The sequence below is a fragment of the Aphidius gifuensis genome, linkage group LG3 (genome assembly GCF_014905175.1).
Source record: "Aphidius gifuensis isolate YNYX2018 linkage group LG3, ASM1490517v1, whole genome shotgun sequence".
Lineage (NCBI taxonomy): Eukaryota > Metazoa > Arthropoda > Insecta > Hymenoptera > Braconidae > Aphidius > Aphidius gifuensis.
The window spans coordinates 24,515,497-24,538,170 of record NC_057790.1 but is presented as its reverse complement, the minus strand read 5'-3'; the positions used below and the strand labels follow the sequence as shown (position 1 = coordinate 24,538,170).

Genomic DNA, 22,674 nt, shown 5'->3' with positions numbered 1-22,674 from the left:
AAAATTATGAAGCTTATTTCATTAGACTTGATTTATTCATTTTTTTTTTTTCCGAAAACTTTGATTAATATTACTCTGTTTGTTTTTTTTTTTTTTTCTAATTATAGTACTATATAGTTGAAATTTTTTTTTATCTTTTAAACTAATTATAAAGTAAAAAATAAATATTTACAACCAATTTTAGTGAAAATTTTGTTAATTTTATACGAGATAAAAAAAAATTAGAAAAAAAATTTGTTAATATATTTCAAATGAAATTAAAATATATGAAAGCTGATGATAAATTATAAATTTAATGTCATACATTGAACAATAAAATTTTATTTATAATTTTATTTAATTTAATTTTTTAGCGAAGCAGAAATCATGGTTGGGCTAGCCGTGGCTGTAGTAGTATACTTTCAGAAATAATTGCATCTTTGAATTTTCTTATTTGAGTGACGTTACTGGTAATCCAATATTTAGAAAAAAAGTTGAACAAGTAAGAAAAAAAAAAAAAAACAAATACATAATTATCCTGAATTTTATTTTAATAAATTAATATATATTCTCAACTTTACACTCATCAAAGTATCTTCAAACATTTTATAATATATTTTATTTATATTTTTTTCATTTGCACACTATTCTGTTTAATTTGTTTTTTCAAATGTTCTGGCTAAATAAATATACATTTTATTGACATGGGAGGAAGAATAACCCGGTGGTTTCGAATCATGTTAATTAAAACAATAAATAGTTTCAAGCGATACCACATAATAATAATAATAACAGGCAATCAACCACGAAGAATTCTCCTTTTTTTTATTTTTTTATTTTACAATCCTTGTTTTTTTTTAATTTTTCAAATAAATTTTATACCATGTTCGTTAATTTTGATTTTATATACTTATTCAAAATGAAATTATTTTTTTTTTTACAGATCATATATCTTTAGGTGGTCTTGGTGATATAATTTTTATGAATATTTATTAAACTTGGATTCAATCTGGCAAAGACACTCGTAGTGCAACAAAACTTGAAGCAGATTTTATTGAAGAAAATGAAGCAAAAAGTTTAAAAAATAATGAAAAATACTATATTCTTTGACCTGAGGTAATTTTTATTATTCTTTCAAATACATTTTACTAATATCAAATAATTTATGACTGTCTTAAATTATATTTTAGACATATGAGTCATACTTTATATTATGGCAACTTACAAAACTTTTGATTAATATTATTTTGTTTGTTTTTTGTTTTAATTATAGTAACAGAAAGTTTAAATTTTTTTATCCACTAATTTTGTTAATTTTATACGAAAAAATAGAAGTAGAAAAAAACGTATTAATGAAGCTAAATTATATAAAGTTGATGATAATTTTAATCATATAAATATTTAATAAAAATTTATTTATATAATTTTGTTTTATTTTTTGAGTGAAGCAGAAATTATTGTAAGGCTTTAATCTTTAACTGGACGACACTGATCTGAACAGTACCATTTCTTTTGTTTTGGTTTTTTTGTCAAACCCACACACTCGAAATGGAACCATACAATTTTGCAGCCAACTCCATCACATGCAACCATTCGGTTTTTCGAGATGTAATCTTTCTGTTTACAATAACAATATTCTTCATTTGTTCTGAAAATGAAGAATTAAATATTAATTTAATATTTAATTAATGTCTATAATTAATGTCTAACGTATACTTACACATCTGTTTGTTTTATATCATCGTTTGGCTTAAGATTCATTTCCAATTGAATGAACTCATTAACAATTGGTTCCAAATGTCTGCCAATGTCATCAGGAAAGAATTGATATTGTTGAGAGGTTTTTATTAACTCAATAGCAAATGTATAATAATTCAATTTTTTATTGATTGCCCAAGAAGATTTGTAATTTTTTAGTTTGTATAACAAATGAATGCTTAATACAAAAGATTTTAATAGATGAAGATCTTCATCTATTGTCTCTATTAAATCTTTTTCTTCAATTTTTGCATCTTCAAAATCAATAATAAAATTCTTGTTTAAAGAATATGGAAAATCTTTTAAATATTGAAATTTTTCATATGTTTTAGGTGTTACTTTATTTTTTTCCATCGATGTTACATATACTACTCCTAACAAAAAATCAATTAGAGGTGTGATTAACACACTCGGCCAATTCTTGTGACATTTTTCAATTATATTTGTTTGAATTTGTGCTAGGAAGAGCCCTTTTGAGATATCAATATTTGTTTTAATTTTTGCTTGTACAAATATATCATTAATAAATATCATGGCTGGTGAAATAACACCATGTGTGAAACTCCTTCCAGCATACAAATTATTGATATGTTTTAAAACCATCATGGTATCCATAGATGGAAAATCTTCTGGGTTTCTGATAAATATCTTGACTACATCATTAATTTTTGATGTAAATAATTCTGTGAATGATTTTTTTTTGTATCGTTCACGTAATATTTGATTAGCCAAATTGAATTCTTTATTTAATTTCTTAACGTCATCTTGAGTCTTAACTTTTCCTGATAATTTCATAATATGACGCACAATACTTTCTGATGACATTGATTCATACTTGGGATTTCCAGCATACAAAACAGCTGCTTTGTCTGGTGATTTGGAATGATTTTTTTTTTTGTTTTTCGAAGGCATGGTTTTCTGAAAAAATAAAAATTACTATTTAAGTATTTATATTTTTTAAATATATAAATATTAATTATGTTCAAAAAAACTATTTTTTAAACCAAATAATCAGTAAAATGATAATAATAATAATAATAATAATAATAATAATAATAATAATAATAATAATGATTAGAAATTAGACAAATGTATATTAAATAAATAATAAATCTACGAAAATGTATCGACATTCTAATTATTAAAAATATAATAAATTTAAAACTATAATTATTATAATAATTTTTTTCGACACTTATAAACAAAATTTTAAAAAAAAATCAAATTTATTTTTTATTCAGAACAAAGTTTTTATTGATGGACACTTAAAAGTACACCAAAAAATGGTGTTGAACTAAAAAATCATCCAATATATTTGTTAAATTTAAAGCATCTGGTAACAAAAGGTGGTATTGATAGCAATGTATTTGTTGCTGCTGAAGAATTTGCTGAAATGCTTGAAAAACAAGGTCGTGTTAAAGGTCAAGGTAAACAAGGTAGTTCTCTTGCATTTAGTGATGCTGATGGTGCTTCAGCAAAACAACTTGATTGGGAAATTAGTAAAAATCAAAAAATTCAAGATAATTCTTATTCAAGATAATCCAAAATATACACTATCAAGAATTGTTGCATTAGTATCACAAGTTAAAGTATCAAGCAACACATGGATGTGAATCATTTGTATTATCAATAATTTTACCATCAAGTTTTTTTGGATTTTTAAATACATATCTATCTAAAAATCTCATTGTTAAATCTTTTAATGGATTACCAGAATAATCAATACGTTGATCTTGTATTATTTTTTATGCAAATAGGAATGAAACATTTTATACAATACAGCACATTTTATACAATACAGCACATGTCATATTTGCTGGAAAATATGCTGAAACTTGAAGTACACGTTTAATAAATGCAAATACACGTGATACACTTTGATCTTTCATCATAACTCTGTATAATAAATTTTAAAATACAGCTTTTTTTTGTGCAACTGCAATTTGTGGATCAAATAATTTACGATAAAATGCTGATAAAATATATTTTCTTGTTCTGGATTATTACCAACAACTTGATGTAATAAACTCAATGCATTTAATAAAACATTAAATGATCCAACATGTACAACTTTATAAACAGAATTAATATGTTTATTTAATTTAATTATATTTAAATTTGCAAAACGATAATCACGATTAACACCAGTTAATATTGCAGCCATCATTCTACTATCTGCTTCACCTTTTTTTAAACAAGCTTTAAAAAATGCAAAATAAAGATCAATTAATGTTGTTGAACATTCATCATCTTTATCAAGTACATATTGTGCTAATAAACAAATTGCATAATATTGTGCACGTTGTCCAACATTTGGTCTAAATAAAAGTTTTTCAATTTCTTTTAATACAACAACTTTCATTGCTGGATGTTCATGTAATAATTTATTTAAACAACATACTGCTTTTGATGCAACTTTTGATTTTGAATCATCAATTTTATTTATAATAAATTCAAGAAGTTTTTGTTCCTGTTCTGAATTACCAATTAATAAATCAGTCATAACAGAAAAAACTTTTTCACGATTAATATCAACAGTATCAGATGCAACTGATGATATAAATTTGTTAAAAATTTTTTATATTGTTCACGTAATTGATCTTCAAAATACCAATGTGATAATAATCTTTTTCTTGGTATATCTGTTATAAATTGAGCTGGATCATTTGCTCCAGGTATTTTATCTATATTTTGTTCTTCAAATTTAAGTAGATCATATTCTAGATGTAACAAATCATCAATAAATAAATCTCTTAGTGAGATTATTAAATGTATTACTCGATTTTGTTTTGATACTTTAACTTGTGATACTAATACAATAATTCTTGATAGTGTATATTTTGGATTATCTTGAATTATTTAATTTTTACTAATTTCCCAATCAAGTTGTTTTGCTGAAGCACCATCAGCATCACTAAATGCATGCATGAGAACTACCTTGTTTACCTATTGACCTTTAACACGATCTTGTTTTTCAAGTATTTCAGCAAATTCTTCAGCAGCAACAAATACGTTGCTATCAATACCACCTTTTTTACCAGATGTTTTAAATTTACCAAATATATTTGATGATTTTTTAGGTTTATTATCATCATCATCATCGTCATCAAAACCCATATAATCAACAGCAGCCAAATTTTAATCTTAGCAGCAATATCAAGGTCATCAAAATCTTTTGAACCACTTAATTTATTTATCATTTCATCGACATCATCACTATTGACACTCTCATTATCATCATCATCATCTTCGTCTTCTTTTTTAATCATTTTTTAATATAAATATAAATTTTCTAATATAAATGTTAACAAACAATTTGTTACTCACGTGATTATTTTTTTCTTCAATATATATAGCCAACAACACTTAATATTTGTTAATTAGTGATTTATAAACTCCTGGCAATCTTGTATTTGCTGACGATCTAAATAAAATTATAAACAAATAATTAAATAAAAATTAATAATCAGCTGTACGAGAATTATTTAAATGAAAATAAAAAAAAAAAAAAGAATTGGAAATTATTACTCCACCATTGGAGTAAATGGTGGTTAGTTTGTATATATATTTCAGTATTTCGTATACCTATAATAAATTCAATTTTATCGCAACTTATTGTAAAAAAAAATGAAAAAAAAAAAAAAAAAAACACATATTAAATTATTTTAACAATTTTAATTAATAAAAATTATAAATGAGTTCTTACTTTTATGAAAAAACCCTTTGTTGCAAGCAGTATGAACTATGTAAATATGAAGTGGATCAAGCCGGTCATTATTATTATTATTATTATTATTTTTAATTAATTAATTTAGTCTTGATCGATTTTATAACTCTCGGGTAATTTAATAAATTGCAAATGGCCAAAAAATAATTGTGTAAATCAATAAAATTGATCCTTGAATAATTTTAAAATAGTTTTCTTCATTGTTGTTATAAACAATAAAATAAACAATAATAAATTATAAACAATGTCATTTTTTTTTTAATATTTATAATAATGAAACGAAAACAACAAAACTTAACAGACCAAAACACCACAAACAATTTTGTATTTTTCCGCGTAATTTCAAAATGGCGGCTAAAAATTAGAACAATAAAATAAAGTCAAAAGTCGCTATATTGTCCCTAGACAACAGCTGGCAAGTTGGCAACCTATATTCCCTATATTCATATTATTATTTTTTTTTTACATAGTGTAAAGTGTAAACCAGTGTAAACTCGAGAACGCGGCCATTACCCATGGAATATTTTTATTAATATATTTACGACAAGTGTGACAATTAAATATCAACAAAGTACTGTCATGAATGACAAGAGTGAGTCACATTTTAATTCACATATATATTTACATATTTATTTTTATAATATTGAATATTTTTTTTTTTCTTTTATTCTACAAAACATAAATAACTATTTTATAATCATGTCGCCATCTTTATTTTCAACTTGTATACATAATGTTTATTTTTTATTGTTTTTCTATCAAAATTTTATCAATCAAATTTTTATTTTCATCTGTTTGTTAGTTAATACATGATTGTTGCTTATTATTATTCTCAACCTTGGATTATTTACTGACACACATAATACAATATTAATTATATATTATATAAAAATTTAAAAAACATTTAATCTAAATATTCAAATGCATTATCATCAATTATTTATTACACAAAAATTATCTTGTCTATTTATGTTTGTTTTTTTTTTAAATCAAGTTGAGGATAAACTTTATTATGATTGTTTATAAATAATTAAGATTGATTAATCTTGTTTAATCATCAGTCTTGCAATCGATATAATATAATTTATTATCCATATATATTTACTCTGATATCATATTTGACATTAAATTAAAAATCATACGATTAAATTTGAAAAGAATAAACAACAAAATTACATACATTGAAAATTCGATAAATCGAACCTCGAGACAATTTTATATTAAAAAACAATGACGTCAAATATTGTTTATTTAATTTTTATTTTCCTCATAAAATAAAGTATTAATTTTGTAAAATTATTTTAAATCCATAAATAATATTTAAATTAATTTTTTTTTAAATTAAATTTAATGAAAAATAATTTTATACTTTTTTATCTTGACAAAAATAATTTCGCATTTTCAATAGATCGGAAATTATGCATTCTTTCAGATAAAAAAAAAAAAAAAAAAAACATGTTGATATTTTCATTTATTAATTTTTTATATTTCCAAGCTTCGTTTTTATTTTTTTTTATCCATAAATTGATGTAAATAATTTTTATACAAGTTTATTAATTTGTCAAAATAAAATTGAATATTAATTAGCTCCAATTTCATTCGATTTTTAACTTTTAAAAATTTTTATGATGATTTTTTGAGAGCTGCACGCAATGGGGCGTGTATAATTTTTTATTGTTCGTTAATTAATATAATGTTTTTATTTTTTGGAGTAAATATATATGAGAAAGCGAAAGTGGTGTATCGATCTGTGTAAGCATGTCTCGTTTTGTTGAATCAGAGTGGTCTGCCTACCTCAACCCAAAGTCACCGCCGCCGCGATGACGACGGTGTATAGATCCACGAAAAAATATACTAAATAAAAAAATAATAATCCAATTTATTATTATACTTAATAATATAAATGTTTCTTTTTATATTCGTGAAAAAAAAACACACAAAAAACAACTCAAATAAATAAAAATAGTGTTACGAATTAAATTTTGTTATCAAAATATATTTTTTAATTTATTAAATTTTTTTGTTGGATTGTTTTTTGTAGCTGGATCCTGGTAGTTAATTTTTTTTTTAAATTTATATATACTGGTTTAGTTACTATGCACATATTTAAATACCCACGTTTATTTTAAATATTTTTAGAAACTCAAAATTCCAGTATTTATATTTTTTCATTTCGAATTTATTCGCTAAATTTCATGCACTTAAATTAATAATGTAAAATCAATTTATCCAATAAATGAAAAAACAATTAAATAATTTATAAATAACCATTATTATTTATTTATTTAATAAACATTTAACTTTATATTTATTTATTTTGTAAATGCATATAATATTTTTCTCTTTTTTTTTTTTTTCATTTAAAAATCAGTCAAATATTTTTTTCTCTTTATTCAATGGACTCACTAAAAAAAATATAATAATGGACTTCAAGGTCTTCTTTGTGTAATTCTTTTTTAAGTCTACTAAAATTTTTTATTTTATTATTTTTAAAAATTTTATTTTTCTGCTCATCCTTGTCACTATTTTTTGATCTTACGCCTCCGCCAACATTTTTTTTCTATTGAAATTTCGTAAATAAAAAAAAATAAATAATCTATTACCGTAACATGCCTAATTTGATGGTTATTATAAATAACATTTCAAAAATATAATACTAAAAAAATTGATGTAATATTTTAATGGATTATTTTTTTTTAAATTAAATATGACAAGTATGTGTGTAATCAATGAGCTGGAAATAAAATATTATCGATCAACCTCGTAAAATCATTGGCCAAAACCTTGAACCTTGGACGAAAATAAAAATATATAAAATAAATATAAAAAAAAAAATGAAATTGCAATTACATATTGGTAAAATAATAATAATTTTTCGCCATCATAGCCTTGACTGTCGCCGGCTGTGCGTATATTGATTGTCGAAAAAAAAAAAAAAAGAAATGTTCTTTAAAATAATGTAAACACAAGTGATAATGAAATAAAATTAAAAAAAATTATATTTTAAATAGACATGAGTGTGTCTACACTGGTGGCGTCTATTTTTTATTTATTTTTTATATTATTTTTTGGCAAACGCGATGTTCCTGTCTACTCTTGGTGAAAAAAAATAAAAAAAATAAATCCAGGCGACAGATCATCAAGTTCAAGGCCACCAACATTGCTATTTTTTATTTAAACCTTTTTTTTTTTTTTATATATTTTTTTCTAATTTCTTCTTTATTTTTTTTGTGTGCTGGATTTATTTCTACACTTACACCAACACTTTATTTGTACATATGAAACACATATATATTTTATTTGTAAATTATGTGTTTAGTTTTTTCTACTCTTCTCCCTGTTGGCCTCTTTATTTTTCTTCTCATCTTGATGATATATAGAGCAAAAAATTAAAACTGTTATACATCAATTTAAAGAGCTTAAAAAAAATTAAAAATATATTTTTTTAGTCAAATTTATTAATTTAAATTAACAACAATTATTGCATTTTTGTTTTTTAAATTTTCATCAACTTTTATTATGAATTTACGTGTAATTTAATTTTTTTTTTTTTGACAACAATACACCAGACAGATTTAATCGAAATTTATAAATTAATTTTTATTGACAAATGAATAACAATTATTTAATTAATTGCATTGATAAAATTTGATTACGATATTGATATTTATATATTTCCAAATTTATCTGTATTTCTTTATTTAAATTTGATATGTACTCTTTTTTTTTTTTTATTGATTTATTACGAGATTGGCTTTGGCCTTGATTAATATCAACTTTCCTTTTACTTTCATTGTTATATTTTTCTTTTCAAAGTAGTTCATGTTGTATTGATTATCGTTTTTTTAAAGATGATTATTGTTTTTCATATTAAAACAATCAAAATCTTTCTAGAAATTTTTATAAAATGTCAAATTGAGCTTATATTTAAATAGACTGCACAGTTGGAATATATTTGCAATTATATTTTAAATATATTTCACATTACAAACTACATTTCTAATATTTATAAATATTTTTTTATAAATAATTTAGCTGTGAAATTTAAATCCAGCTAAATTTTTCGTGTTGAAAATTATTTGCACAACTGGACAAGTTTAAACGAATAGATTTCTTATGAAAAAAAAAAATATTGTTTAAAATATTTTAATGTACATGATAACAACATATTTACCGCCATAATGATATAGAAAAAAAAAAAAACAAAAATGATAATTCATGTATCATATATTATTCATTGGACGAGGTCAGTTGATCATGATTAGATCAAAATAATCACTCGTTCACAAAATAATCGTCAAGTCCAATTTTTTTGGCAGCTCATGTCCAATTTATATTACTACTAATAATATAAAAATTTAATTCCGCAAATTACTCCAATTACAATATTAAAAATATCATGAAAATGAATTGATTATAAATTTTTAAAAATTTCACAAATTTTACTCCGATTTTGCCAATTTTTTTCGTTAATTTTTCCAAGGACTTTGTCACATTATTTAACATCCTAAAAATTTGTTAATTAAAAAATTTTTTTTTTTCTTTTATTCGCTAGTGTTATATATATATCTGTAGATTGTTGTGTCATACAACAGTCAGAAAATACCGGCAAACCCCAGTCGCGCGCGATCCGTCGAGCCGTAAACATCAAGTTTTTTTTTTGCACGTTGCAAAAAAAAAGTGTAAGTGTATCAAGCGCGTGCGCGAATTAAATTTTCATTAAATATAATAATTAAATTATAAAAAATAAATAAATTAGATGTAATAAATGTCAATTTAAAAAAATAATCAACTGCCTACAAGTGAAGCAATCAAATTTCTCTTTCAAATTTAAATCGTCAAATCGTTTTCGCAAAGTTACTTTTCTGTTGAACTTGCTGAACTTTTTTTTATTATTTTTTGATCAATGATTATTTTGTGGTGATAATTTAGGTGTTTATTGAAATAATTATTATCAAATTAATAAAAAAGGGAATGCACGACAACACGGCCATGGACGCGTGGATTTACGATGTGGTAAGGTGTAGGTGTGCAAAAATTTATTTGTCTGCCTCATGATTCGTATCACGAGGACTTTGTTAAGCTCATCTACCATTCTATTTGCAATATTTTTTTAAGTCTCGACATACCCAATATTCTAATCACGTACATATTCAACTCAAAATTATAATTGCAACAAATTTTCTTCTTTTATTTTTGATTTTATTTGAATTTTTTTTTCCTTTTTTTGACTCAAGTTATCATTAATTAATCAAGCTATCTATATTATTAATTTTTTTTTTGCAAATTACACCCTTTAATTTACACATTAGAAATTTTAATATGTTGATAAATATTATATAAGTATTTTTTTTTTCGTAATAAGATTTAAAAAAATTTTTTTTTATTTATTTTTCGTTGATTTTAAAATTTTTTTATCGTGAAAGTTTGTGTTTAAACAAATAAATTTAAATCCCCACAAAAATCTACGACGCAAGTTAATAAAAAAAAATATATAATTTAGCAAAAAAAAAAAATAAGAAAAAAAATCTATTTATTTTGACGATTGCGCAGCAGTAAAACTTATTCCTTCGATTTTTTTTTTTTTGTTATCTTTATAATAAAAAAAAAAATAATTTTAAATTTTCGACATAATCAAGTATTCTATTAAAACAATAATTATTTATATTACTTTTTTTTATTAATACAATATTTGTAAATTGATTTTTAAATAATAAAAAAAAAATTTTAATTCAAAATATTATTACAGTGTTCAAACACGTTGACCCAGTATTTTTTTTTTTTTATTCATATTTTTCCGCTTTACACATCTTAACATGTTATCACAACACAATGACGATAATAAAAAACAAATCATTAAATTTTTTTTTTTATTCATACATATTATAATATTTATCTCAAATGAAAACATAAAAAAATTATCAATTTTCTTTCAAACGAGCAATGAGTATTTTTTCTCTTCATAAAAAAATGATTTATGTTAATAAAAAAAAAAAAATGAAAAACAATTAAAATGATACTAAACTATTTTTAAAAAATAAATTACAAATAAAAAAATGCGTTAAATATATTTTTTTTGTATTTCGTTTTTCGCAAGTATTAAATCGAAATTCGAAACGAATTTCTTTTAATTTATTGGCAAATACAATGGGGTGAATTTGAAGGGTAAAATTTATGGATTTTTTTTATTTTTTATTTTTTTCAAGTATATTGTATTTGTTGAAATTAATATTAGGTTTATATTGAGTTATAAAAGAGGGGGTTATATATGTTTTTTGGTGCGAACGAGAGAAGTCAAGTTTAAGGCCACGAGACGTGAATGACGTCATTCGTCTGATACCGGGACCAGCCCTAACCTTGGACAATATGTAACCGAGCAGAAAAATATTTAAAAAATATATACACATATTTTTTAAATAATAAATATTTGAATTATTTAAATATTTAAATAAAAAATTATACATCAAGGTCAATTGAAACCGTAATACATGAATTTGATATAGTTAAAAATAAAATTATAAAAAACAAAATTTTACTGACCAATGATAATGTTTTATAAATTTAATTTACAATAAATATTATGTATTTTTTTTTTTATTGGGTTGTAGTTTAATAATTATCATTCAATGATCATGAAAATAGGGAATAAATAAAGATCGTTGAATAATTATAGCTCATGACATTTGTCATCAAAGATCAACTGAATAAACATCTGTTTATTCAAATGAAAAAAAAAAAAAAAAACAAGCATATTAATCTAGTAATGAGTTGATATTATTAATGACTTATTTTTCATATCATCAATTAATTTTAAATATTTTTTTTACAATTTTCAAATTGATTAGCTTTTGGCTGATAATTATTTTAATTTTAATTTTAATCATCTAATTATCAGTTGAAGTCTTTAAATTTATTTAAAATTAATTTTAATCTTTTTCTATAAATTTTAATGTTTATTATTTATTTACTGAATAATTGAAAATTTATTTTGTTGAATTCTGAAATTCTTTTATTTAAAAATTCACGATTCGATAAATATTTGAAAATTATATTTTTGTTATTGTATAAATTGATTATTTATAGAAAAAAAAAATATCAAAAAAAAAAATCAAGATTTAAAAATAATATTTTGTCTGATGATTTTTTTTTTTTTTAATTTTTTTTCAATACAAAATAAAATTCAATCAATGAATAAATATTTTTTTTTGTTATTTTGCAAATGTAAAATAATTATTTGTATAAAAACAAAATTTATTATTTTATTAACAAGCTTTTGATCGATTTTTTCGAAGGCTAAAATCAAACAGCACAAATTATTTAAACAATTATTAATAATCTATATATTATTATAAATAAATTCACTTGCTAATTGATTAAAAATTCAGAAAAAAATATTCGTGGAAAATAAAGAATACTTTGAATCATAAAAAATGTTTATAGATATTCGATTGAAATGAATAAAAAAAAAAAAAACGATAAAAAATAACAATCAATGATTCACGTGCTAAACAACATCGTAAAATTTTTTAAAAATAAAAAATTCAATGAATAAAAATAATTACATATTTTCAATATTACATAAAAATTAAAAATTATTATTTTTTTTATTTAGAAAGTGAAAATTTAAGACACGCAGTTTTACCCCAGTTGTATTGATCGCGACACAAACATTTCGATAGTGCGAAAGAGGGTGAGGAGGGAGGTCACCTCCCAGCCAGAGGGTTGGTATGGTCAGGGTCATCCAATAGCAAATAGAAAAACAAAAAAAAATAAAATAACAATAAAATTCATAGCTATTATCAATCGTTAGATCTTCCAATAAAAAAAAAAAATGATAAATTTAACTTTTAAAATGATCAATTTAATAAAATTGATACTAATATTCTTTCTACTAAAAAAAATCAATTACTATTTTTAATTAAAATAATAATCCTAATAAAATATTAGACAATGATAATCATATATTTATATTATTTAAATCTATAATTTATTTTTAAACACAAAATCAATTTTTCATTATTTTAATTTTATATATTACTGACGTTATCAAGCCTATAGATCCAGTGTCTTAATTACACGTGTAGATTACCATTTTACTATTTTTTTTTTTTATTTTTCTATTTATCTAGGTGTATGTATATTATTTTTTTTTCAAATTTTTTCTGCATTATTCTTTATGTAATCGACCTGTTTAAAAAAAAAAAAAAAAATGAAAAAACGAGCTTGACAAGTCAACGAGTCAGCAGTACTTGACAATATGAGTTAAGGGGAGTACTGAGGAAAAAAATAATAAAAAAAAAAAAAAAAAGAGATGATGATAATAATAACAATGGACCTTGAAAATATTTGATACGACATACGCCGGAAGTTATTAGAGAAACACACGAGTTTGTGTCCCGAGAGGTGCATTCATTTTATTCTCTCTTTGGTTGGTTGATGTGATGATAATGATGATGATGATAATGATGATGTTGTCATTACATTCAAAACGTGATGTATGATAACAATTATTATCATACATGTATTCCCTCCAATTTTAATATCATCATTATCAATAATTAGACTCGATCAATTTTTATTACAAAATAAATTTAAATAGTCTAAAAATACATTTAATTTCAATAAAATTACACTAAAATTATATATCAAATCTAAATAATCAATTAAATTATTTAAATATCCAAAAATATTGCCAAATATTTTATTATTATTATTTTTTTACAGCTTAAAAACAATAAGATTGATTCGTTTTGAATTTGAATGATTTATATATAATGATGATGATTTTTTCAAGGCCAATAAAACGTCAGATTGTTAAAGAAAAAATAAAATAAATATAAATAAATAAAAAAAAAGGGTTGGTTGCGAATTTAAGCATGTAGTTTAGATCGGTAATTTCCGTGGGCTTTCGGTGTCTAAAATTGCGATGGCGCGTTGTTGTCGGCCTTCAAAAATATTGCGATTGTGTGTCGGCTCACTTTCATAAAAAAAAAAAAAGCCAAGTTCAAGGCCAACTAAAACGATATGTACATTTAGATGTATATATATTTTTATCTCTACTATATACCTTCCCCCATCTATTTTTGTTATTATCTTTTTTTTTTTTATTTTATTATTACTCTCCTTACCGCACTTCTCTTGGCGTCAGACGTTTTACGGTTTTGCGATTACATACCTCCTTCTACCCACCTACTTTATATATATTATTTGAAAAATAATATAAAACACAAAAAAGCCTGACGAATTTCTCACTTGATGTATATGACGTTTTATCGATATACCTCGCCCTGTTTGTCTTTCTTCTCCTCGAGACTTTAATAACAATTAAGGACAATATTTATAAAAAATTTTACAATTAAATTTTGGGTTTTCTAATAAATTATTATAGTAATTAGTTATGATGTTGTTAAAATTTTAATTAAAAATAATTTCAAGTAGATCATTTACGCAATATATATACATATTTATATTTAATTGTTTATTATTTTTTTTCATGCAATTTTAATGCTGCAATTCTTTTTCGGTTTGATGTCTTTTTTTTTTAAATTAAAAATACATTTTATAAATTATCATCTATAAATATAGCCAGTTAGTCATTGAGTATATATTTTTAATTAAATATTTAAAAATTATGAGTGATTTTAAACTGAATTAACTGGAGTTTTTTTTTTTTTGGCTTATATTGTTTATTTATTTGTTGATTATTGTATTTGTTTATTGTAAATTCATGCCCAATGAAAATATTAGAATAAACAAGTTATCCTTCGTGTTGTTGATTTTTTTGTTAATTCAGTCTTCAACGATTTCTCGAGTTCAAGGACAACAAGATTATTTTCTTGTCATTTTTTATTTTTTTATATATCAATTTTATTTGTATTGAGATATCAATATTGCATTTTTTTTTTTTTTTTTAATATTTATTTTTATATACCTCTATGATAACGTTTTTAATGTCGAAATAAAATGATTTTATAATGAAAAAATTTAAAAAGCAGAAGGCTCATGTTGTATATCAGCAATAAATTTGTAGACAGTTCTAAAAATGCCAAAAAATATTTAGCTTAAACTTATTTAAAAATAGAAATTTACAAATAAAAAAAAAAGAAATCATTCAGCTGCAGTTGAAGAAAAAAAAGGGAAAAATAATTTTTTTCTTTTTCTATTTATATCATATGTAGAAATATTTCTTAAATCTATTTAAAATGATAAATTTTTTTTTATCAATTTAACAAGAAAAAAATGTGTTAAATTATTTTGTTATAAATAAAATTATATTAATTAATTTTACAGGTTTGTATGATGACTGATAATGTCCCAGAAAACATAATGCCAAATAGCAGAACAATGTCAAGTATAAAACAAGAAGTTGATAATCCAATGACACCAACAAGAAATTATCATCAAGTTTGTTCACCAAGTACGACAATTCAAGCAACAGAGGTAAATAATTTAATCAGCATAATTAATATAATAATTTAACATGATAATTTAATATGTATATTAATTTAGGGACTAGTCAAAATGGATATGCAAGATTACAGTGGAGGTGGTGAAGGTGGTGGCAGTCCAAGTAGTCCAGAAATGCAACACTGTTCATCAACAACACAACCAATTGGTACACTTGAGGTAAAAATAAATATAAATTTTGTTTTCGTGATAGAAATACTTCCAGACTTAAACATAATAGAATTTAAAAATTGTTTTTTTATTATTAGGGAGGTTTAAAAGAAGAAGATTCATCACCAAGACGTTTATGTTTAGTGTGTGGTGATTCAGCAAGTGGATTTCATTATGGTGTTGCATCGTGTGAAGCATGTAAAGCATTTTTCAAAAGAACAATTCAAGGTTGTTATATTATATTTATTATTTTTAAATATAAACATTAATTTGTTTTAAATTTATCAAATTAAAATTCAATATTTTTTTGTGTATTGTTTTTTAAAATGGTACTTAATTATGATGGTAATAATGAGTTTAATATTATACTACAATAGCAAGTAATTTTACAGGTAATATTGAATACTCATGTCCAGCAAATAGTGAATGTGAAATAAATAAAAGAAGAAGAAAAGCTTGTCAAGCATGTCGTTTTCAAAAATGTCTAAGACAAGGAATGTTAAAAGAGGGTGTAAGGTTGGATCGTGTTAGAGGAGGAAGACAAAAATACAGACGAGCAACTGATCCTTATCTTCCAATTAAAACAGTTACATTAGAAGGTTAATATTTTCTTTTAATTATCATATTTTAAATAAATAATTTAAAATTATATTATTTAATTTTAAAAGCCAACGTAGGATTATCAGGATCAGATGAAACGACAAGTGAGTCTCTGACTGAATCGTTTACATTTGAAATTGAAAATTTTATATATTTATTATCTTGGTAGATTTATTTTTATTATGATAATTATTTTATATATTATTTTGTTTGTTTTTTTCATATAGACAATAAAATAATAGAGGCACTCATTGCGTGTGAACCAGACACACTAAATGTTTTTATACAAACATCACATGTAGTAGACGCTGATCAACGAGTACTTGGACAATTGTCAGATCTTTATGATCGTGAACTCGTTGGAATTATTGGTAAATTATTTATTTATTTATCATATTTTACATTCATTTAACAACAACAACAAAATAATAATAATAATAATTGATATGATCTTAGGATGGGCAAAACAAATACCTGGATTTAGTAGTCTTCCATTAAATGATCAAATGAGATTATTACAAAGTACATGGGCTGAAATATTGACTTTCAGTCTTGCCTGGAGAAGTATACCAAATTCTGGACGATTGAAATTTGCTCAGGATTTTACATTAGATGAACGAGTTGCACGTGAATGTCACTGTACCGAGTTGTATGCTTATGTAAGTTGATTTAATTTTAATTACAATTATTTATTTGTAATTTTATAAATACTTTATTTAATTAACTTGTTTTTGTTTATTTTTTTACAGTGTATTCATATAGTTGAAAGAATTCAAAAATTGGGTTTAACAAGAGAAGAATTTTATATTCTTAAAGCATTAATATTAACAAATAGTGATGTTAGATTAGATGAGCCACAAGCATTATATCGTTTTCGTGAAACAATACTTGGTTCATTATCTGATTGTGTTGCTGCTGTAAGACCTGGACAAGCAATGCGTGCAACACAAAATATGTTTTTAGTATTACCAAGTTTACGACAAGCTGATACAATTGTACGTAAATTTTGGTCAAGTGTTTATAGAACTGGTAAAGTGCCCATGAATAAATTATTTGTTGAAATGCTTGAAGCTGCTGGTTTTCGATGAGACAACCATCAATCGATTTTAACATCGATTTAATGAATATTTATGTGACAGAAAATAATTATTGTTAGAAAAAAACACAAAAAAACAAACAAACAAAATTAAACGTTACAGATTGTGTGCTCCGATTTTTAAATTTATATTTTCTTTAGATAATATTAGTATATCTAATTAATTTATTATCATTTATGATTTTTTTTTCTTTAAATTAATTATTAATTTAAATAATACATCAATTATCATAGATTTATTCAATGAAATTAATATTTTTTTTTTTTTGGTTGTTATTTATTATTATTTTTTTCTGTTGAATCATTTGTGTTTGGGTACCCCATTTACAGGTACAAAAATACAATACAATAATAGACGACCTCAATATCTTGTAGCCACTTGTGTCTCTTGATAATTTTTAAGTTTATTTTTTGCCTCAAGGTGCATTGATTAAGAAATAAATAAAATTTCGATTATGAAAAGAAACAAAAAATAATTTTAAATTGTTAATATTTGTTTGATGAAAATAAAACAAAAATATATATTTTTTTAAATCGGAGCACACATAATTTTGCACGAGTGTCAATGTGCGTGTGGTTGATAATATTATTTTTATTTTTTTCCATCTGTATCAAGTTGATAGCAGACATTTGAAAAGAATGTTTTTTAAAAAATAAATTATTACAAGTTACCGTTTGTTACCATTAAAATGACGAAATAAAAATATAGACAAATCAAATTGTCACAATAGTTAAGAAAAAATATAAATAAACAAATGAATAATTGAAAAAAAAATAACAATAATTTTAAAACATAATTATTGATATTAAAAAATACAAAAAAAAAATTAAGAAAATGATAAATTTTTACGAATTCGTACTGTTGTTTATTTGGCCTGGCTGCCAAATGACAACAATTAAAATTAAATAACCACATTATCCAGTAGTAAAAAAGGGAAATAATGAAAAAAAATTTTTACCAATTGTTACGTAAATAATCACAATAAATTTTTATGTGAATAACACGTGCCATTGAGGAACGTACAAGAGTTTATTCAGGGAAACTTATTATTTTCTAGTTATTATTGTTATTAATAATTAAAAAATTAATAGTTAATAAAGTTTAAGATAAAGCGATAAATTATTGGGCCACGTGGACAAAATTTCAATTGATAAAAAAAGCAAAAAAAAATTAATTTATGATATATATATATTTAAATGAAAATTTTTAAAAAGTGGAGAAAATTATAGCAGTGCAATATATTATTAAATTTTTTTTTTTTTGTACATGCTGTTTATATTATTTTAACACGTTTTTCATTTGACAATTATTTGGATTATTATAAATTAAAAATCAAAATATTTAAAAATATTGTTATTTAAATTGTTCAATATTTTTCAATAATAATTGTTTTTGATGTAATAGACATGATCAAGTGTTTAGTATGTAAAATTATTAATAATAACATGGCTGTTTAGCCACGACGAATTTCATTGCAATAAGACATTTATTATAAATATTATTATTTTTTGTCATTTATCAATTTTTGTACTTTGATTTTTTTTTTTTTTTTTTTAATATTCTTTAGTGTTTTTGAAATACTAGAGTGTTACTTTGACAAGAAAAGAAAATATTCAATAATTGTCTTGATTTTTAGAATGTTTAATTCTATTTTCTTTTTTTTTTTTTTTTAGCTTTAAATTCATTGGAGTTGAAAATAAGGTGTTGATACATCAAACTGTGATACAAATCAATTTTTTTTTTTCTTTATTTTTGCCTCACACAACTAATAAACTGTAAAATTTATGCGAAATAATAAATGTTTTTTTCTTTTTGAAATTTTCTAATTTTTTGTGGAAAATTTTTTGGGTTTATGATGTATTTAGAAAATAAATAAATGAATAAATTCGTCGTGGTAATAGAATTTTAGTCTCAGGGTTACAACGAACAAACAAATGGAAATAAAATTTAAAATAAAAAACAATTGAATATTTAATACAAACGATGAAAAACAAAAAGAAAAAATTTAATTGGAGCGTTATAAACTTGTATACTGTAATTTTAACAACTTGCATTATGAAAAGAAATAAATTTGCAATTATCTAAATTGTGTTAACATAAAATATAGGCATTATTATATAAATAGTTGTATTAAAATAATAGCCACCATGTATTTTACTACTTTTGGCACTTGTACATAAACTATCATGGAAAATAACAAAAAAATAATAATAAAATATAAACAATAATATATAAATTGAATAAAAGTCAATGTAAAAAAATAAAAAAAAAATAGATATTTTCAATAAATTACATAATAAATAAACCAAAACTTTTATGAAAAGTTCAGCTTGCTCAGGATGCATGGAAAGTTGATGCTAACAAAACAAAAAATATTATTGTGATTAACTAATTAAATAAAACCATATTGTTAATATGAAAAAAAAAGCAAAAATCATAAAATATTAATTGTTTTTTTTTTTTAAATATTACTTTCACTATAATCTATTGAAAATATTTTTTTAAAAAACCACAACAAGCCTCATTAAATCACGTGAATAAAAAACTAGATAATAAAAAAAAATATCAACTGCAAAATAAAAATATAAAAAAAAATCAAAGAATTTCAATAATTTTAAAATAATATAATAGAAAAAAAAAAAAATGAAATGAAACATTTGTATAATATAATTAAATATACATTATAAATAATCCAATTATTGAAATTAATAGCAACAAATTTCAAGTACATACTTGAATCAAAAAATAAATAATAATTATTCGATGCAAAAATGTAGTGTATATTCTGAAAGTAGCTATGATTAATTTTTGATAAAAGGAAAATCACAGAATGGAATTATACACAGAACAAAACAACACAAAAAAAATAAATAAACAATATAATTGCATTATTTAATAATAAAAATTATCACTGCTAATTGTACGATGAAAATAATGTAAAAAAAAAATATTTTGAAAAAGAATAAATGATCAATTCTTGATGAAAAAAAATTACCATAAATAAATAGAGTTGTAAAAATTTAAATTATTTGAATGTTATTATTTTTAAACAATAATTATAATAATATTTTTACAACAATGACTAATCAATTACAAATATGTAATTTTTTATTTTAATTATTTCATTTGTTTAATTGTTGTTTAGCTATTTAATAATATATGTCTTGGAAATAGACCAACTGAATTTATCAACATGATGAAATTATTTTGTAAATTAAATATCCAATCAGCAAACTAAAAATGAATTAACATAAAAAAAATTAAATGAGATATGTAATATTGTTCATCGTTTAAAATATCAAGTTAATTAACCTTTTTTTTTTTTGTTAATTCAATTAATTTGTTTTTTGATTATACAGCAGAAAAACTTACAAGAGTTTGTGTCGTTTTTAACGAGTGAAATTGATCCTCGAGGGAAAAATAAGTGAAACGTTGTCTTGAAAATTTTTCGCAAATTCAGCAATTTATAATTATTATTTTATATAAAGATAAAATTTAAAAGTTGAATAAATTTTTAGTTGATTTAAATCGTCACAATGTGGAGGATCGTGATTTTTTTGTTCGTCAAATTTTCACTTGGTGCATCAAATAAAGGTAAATACATTTTTTTTTTTTCAATAAATATTTATTAATTATTTGGTAATTAATTTTTAGATGATTCATTGAAATGTATTAATTTTGATATTAAGCATATCATTGATTTTACATCAAGTATAAATTTAACAAATGATTATCCAAATTTTGCCCATGAATCATCAAATGGTGTTGAGCCTGATTTGCCATTATTTGGAAGTCTTGCGACTGATTGGAGTCGACTAATTCAATTGCACAATAAACTTCCTGAAAATTCTCGTCTTCAAGGAAACCTTATAAAACTTTATAGACTTTTAGCTGTTGCTTATTTAGAAGCACAACATTCGATGGTAAAGCTAAATAATTTTACGAGTAACATAGGTAATAATATTATAATGAAAAAAAATAATGCCTACAATACAAATCAAAATTCGAAATCATTAAATAGAAAAAGTGTTAAAGAAACGAATGATAATAAAAATAATTTAGCCACTCAACCATCAGATAATTTTCATGATAATAAAATAATACAAGTCAGTGATTGTCATTCAATCTCAGAAGAGCCTTTGCGATTAAATCTATCACTTGAAATTGATAAGGGAAAAATAAATAACGTTGTTTTTAATTTGACTGATAAAAAACAATTTGATAATAAAAATAAATTGACAAATAATTCAGTGATTTATCAAGAGCCCAATAACAAAATTGAATTAGACAAAATTTTAGAATATTTAAAAAAAGAAGTTTTAAAAAATCTAACAACTACATTAAATTTAAATGAAAAAAATAATCAATATTCATATCAAGGCAATCAAGTATATGAGAGTAAAAAAAATAAAAAATCTACTGATTCAGTATTGTTAAATGAATCAACAACAATAAATAATTTTTCATCGAGATATGAACAAACTACATCAAGTGCTTATCAAGAAAAAAATTTACCAATTATTAATAATGAAGAAAAATTGAAAACAAATAATAAAACAGATTTAAATATTCATAGAAAAATATATACAGCAAAAGCAAAAATTTTAAATGAAAAAAATGATAAAATGAGTAGAAAACATAAAGAAATTATTGATCATCAATCGAGCGTTTCGACTTTGAATAAAATCAATGATAAAGAAATTAATATTTTACAACGATTAGTTAAAAATGATTTAAATAATCATTACTATTATGATTATTATAAAAAAATAAATTCTACACTGTAATGTTGAGTTACAACGTCATAATAAAAAAAATTAAATTAAATTTAACTAATTAGTAGGTTGTTAAGAAGATGATTAATATTTTTTGAGTATGGGTGATCATCATGATATA

The 22,674-nt window shown here is 22.4% G+C and overlaps 1 protein-coding gene and 1 pseudogene across 5 annotated transcripts; one reads left to right on the top strand and one right to left on the bottom strand.

Annotated features, from left to right (window-relative positions):
- Positions 1-3,377: 3,377 nt before the first annotated feature.
- On the bottom strand, positions 3,378-4,593 carry LOC122851090 (annotated as a pseudogene).
- A 1,349-nt stretch (positions 4,594-5,942) lies between these two features.
- On the top strand, positions 5,943-20,331 carry LOC122853127 (steroid hormone receptor ERR2-like). Of its 5 annotated transcripts, none has more exons than XM_044153399.1 (9): positions 5,943-6,056; positions 15,755-15,904; positions 15,974-16,090; positions 16,180-16,309; positions 16,474-16,680; positions 16,750-16,785; positions 16,909-17,052; positions 17,138-17,340; positions 17,431-20,331. In XM_044153399.1, exons 1-9 carry the CDS (start codon positions 6,048-6,050, stop codon positions 17,767-17,769), a joined length of 1,335 nt encoding a protein of 444 aa, XP_044009334.1. In that variant the 5' UTR covers positions 5,943-6,047; the 3' UTR covers positions 17,770-20,331. The 5 variants fall into 5 exon arrangements, with proteins under 5 accessions (XP_044009334.1, XP_044009337.1, XP_044009333.1 ...); XM_044153398.1 differs by lacking the exon at positions 5,943-6,056 and adding an exon at positions 10,082-10,480; XM_044153401.1 differs by lacking the exon at positions 5,943-6,056 and adding an exon at positions 10,102-10,487.
- Positions 20,332-22,674: the final 2,343 nt, after the last annotated feature.